The following is a 3,066-nucleotide window of genomic DNA, read 5'->3' on the forward strand; positions in this document are numbered from 1 at the left end:
TCTCAAGTACTGAGTAACCACATGCTTAGATTCCCACCTGTGTGATAAACCATTCCTCCACATCCCTGCGGTTGGTCTCCACCAGGGCCTCATACTGAGCCCTGGTCTCATTCAGCACACGGTTCAGGTCCACGTTGGGGGCAGCATCCACCTCCACGTTGAGGCGATCACCAAGCTGGTTTTTCAGGGCATTGACTTCCTGAAGGAATAATGGAAAAAAAGAAACACAAACAGAGAAGTCTATAAATAAACTCTATTTGATAGAGTCCAATGTGGTGGAGAGAGGATTGTACTAGAATATAGAAAACAGTTGATGTAAAAGTCCACTGTTAGCTCTGGCAAGTCAGACCTCCTGTCTCTTTTCCTCATCTCTATAATGAGGATGCTTGATTCAATGATATCTAAAGTTTCTTCCCACTCCAGGATTTTATCGCATCTTTTTGATCTTCCTACTGCTCATTGTAAGCCTGGCATAGTAAGTGGTTTACAATCATTGCTATGTAAGTATAAAGAGTCCAGGTTTCACTCTCCTCTTTCATTTCATGTCTTCTACTTTAATGTGATATCTATAGACTTTGATTTCTTTTCTTCAAATGATCTAATATTTCAGACGTGCATGTGATTTCCTAGTATTACATTTAAACATAAAGTCTGAATCAATCATTATTTGAGTGTTTTTACTTCTTCCATTTTTTCCCATCCACCCACTTATCCATCCATCCAGCTCTACTAATTGGGTTCTAGTTATCTTAGCAATACACAGGCTAAAGAAGTTTGTTATCTACTTTTTGGTCATTTATTTGCACTTATTTGGAAAATAACATATCTTATCAAGTGGTAGAGCTTATTTTAAATACCTTGGGATGGCCTCTTGCCCACATATCAGGTCCCAATGGAAATAGACCAATTGGCCACACTCTGTTACACAATAGAAGTGACTCATTCCATGCCAATCCCCTAAGAAAATCAAGACTTATCTTTCCTTATCCAGGGTAGTCTTCAGACTCTCATTATTGGGAAGTCGGGATCTGGAACTCTCATACCTGCTCATGGTTCTGTTTGAGGTGCAACAGTTCCTCCTTCAGAGACTCCACCTGAGCCTCCAGGTCAGCCTTGCACAGGGTCAGCTCGTCCAGCATCCTGCGCAGGCTGTTGATGTCAGCCTCCACCAACTGGCGCACAGAAAGCTCCGTCTGGTACCTGTCCACACAGACAAAAGTCAAAGGAGGTCAAAAAGAAAGACTCTGTATCCTGAGCATTGCTTGGCTGATATGATATCATTCATTATATTTGGAAATGTTCTGATTTCTAAACTATTTTGAAAGGAAAAGAAATACAGAGGTGCGGAATGAGACCATTTGTTCCCTCACACCCATAGAGAAGGTGTTGATGAAGTGCTTAAGTTTAGTTTTAGCCCAATGTTATTTGTTTTAAGAATTCCATTCAGATTGCTATCAACTAAGCCCCACTGGCTTTGTCTTTACTTTAAGTAAGTAAACTTCATAAGCGAACTAAAATTTGTCCTAATGTGTCTCTGAGCCTTGATTTTCCTCATCTGTAAAATGGAGACAAAGTAAACTTTTTGTAGGGCTGGCCTGGAGATAAAGAAGTGGCATAAGTGAAATTATGCTGTAAATTGTTAGGTCCCATTAAAAATGCAAAGGACTCTTAGGGCTGTGATGGTCATAGCTAGAACAATTGAAGGATTCTCTCAAAGCAATGGATATTATCTCCTGTGTTGTGATGGAATCATTTCCTTCTGATGACTGAGCGTGACTAGCCTGCATTAAGAGACCAGAGTGAAATTCACTTCTTACCTTGGTCTGACACAAGTGAAAAGAGAAAGAACGGTGGTTTTTGCACTCATTCAAACAAAAGTTAAAACCCAGTATCCGAGAGCTAAGGGAATTTAGAAGATACCTAAATCAGGGCAAAAAATCCTCCCAATCTTATCCTAGGTACATCGAATTGCACATTCACCAGGACAGAGTTTGTCACATTGCAATCATCCTCCCCATTACCCATTTCTACACTGGTCTGATGCTTAGAAAACGTCCTTACTTGGTTCTGAAGTCGTCGGCAGCCAGCTTAGCATTGTCAATCTGCACCACCAGCCTGGTATTCTCAGCCTTGCTGGTCAGGATCTGGAAGACCCAAAGCATTCCAGAATAAGCAAGGGTTTTGTTTTTAAGAAGCCCTAGTAGCGCTGTAAGGAGCTCTGGTAGTGTAGTGGTTACAAATCAGGCTATGAACTGCAAGGTCAGCAGTTCAAAACTACCAGCTGCTCCATGGGAGAAAGAGGAGGCTTTCTGCTCCCATAAAGATTTACAGCCTCGGAAACCCTGTTCAGGGTCTCTATGGGTAGGAACCGACTCGACGGCATATAACAACAACAACAACAACAAAGTAGTGCTGTGGTTGCTTAGTGGCTTCATATGATATGCACTGGACTGGAAACCATAAGGTCTAAAGTTCGAACCCAAGAGTAGCTCCTCGAGGAAATATGAGGCTTTCTGTTCCTGTAAATCACAAGTTAGGAAATCCTGCATAGGGTAACTATAAGTCAAAATCAATTCAATGGCAATGGGTTTTGTGATTTTAAGCCAACACCAATCTCTAATAACCTGCTTATATGGAAGGAACATGATGAAAAATCATAGTATAAAATATTCGAGTGCCTTCAAAAGTTTGTGGGAAAATTGCATTGTCTTTCAATTCCACTTTCCACAGACTTTTTGAAGCTCCCTCATATAAGGTGATTTAATGTTGTTTATGTAAAATATGTGCTCAATTATATTTGAGAAGAATGAAGGCCTCACTCCTCAAAGTCAAAAGCTATTTTCTTTTAGTTACATTTATTTCAAATAACTCTGAGTGCTTCAGATTTTCAGTGTTAGGATAAAAGGAAGACCAGAGCAGTCAAGTGGAAATGTGTCCTTCAGGAATTCTTCACATCTTGGTCAGTCTCTGGATTCCTGCAGGAATTGAACAGCCAAATCTCATGGAATGTGGCCGACAGTTCCAATTTGCTTGAGAAGCAGCATTCAAAATATCAAACAATATTGC

The 3,066-nt window shown here is 40.5% G+C and overlaps 1 protein-coding gene across 1 annotated transcript in view; it reads right to left on the bottom strand.

Annotated features, from left to right (window-relative positions):
* LOC102842406 (keratin, type I cuticular Ha4-like) overlaps positions 1 to 3,066 on the bottom strand; it is a 78,703-nt gene that overhangs the window by 68,225 nt on the left and 7,412 nt on the right. The window contains exons 3-5 of the mRNA XM_006833689.1: positions 2,062 to 2,144; positions 1,044 to 1,200; positions 38 to 199 (exon numbers count right to left, since the gene is read on the bottom strand). Of these exons, the coding sequence (XP_006833752.1) occupies positions 38 to 199; positions 1,044 to 1,200; positions 2,062 to 2,144 (402 nt within the window). The remainder of the gene's footprint in view (positions 1 to 37; positions 200 to 1,043; positions 1,201 to 2,061; positions 2,145 to 3,066) is intronic.

The sequence above is a fragment of the Chrysochloris asiatica genome, unplaced genomic scaffold (assembly GCF_000296735.1).
Source record: "Chrysochloris asiatica unplaced genomic scaffold, ChrAsi1.0 scaffold00007, whole genome shotgun sequence".
Taxonomy (NCBI): Eukaryota; Metazoa; Chordata; class Mammalia; order Afrosoricida; family Chrysochloridae; genus Chrysochloris; species Chrysochloris asiatica.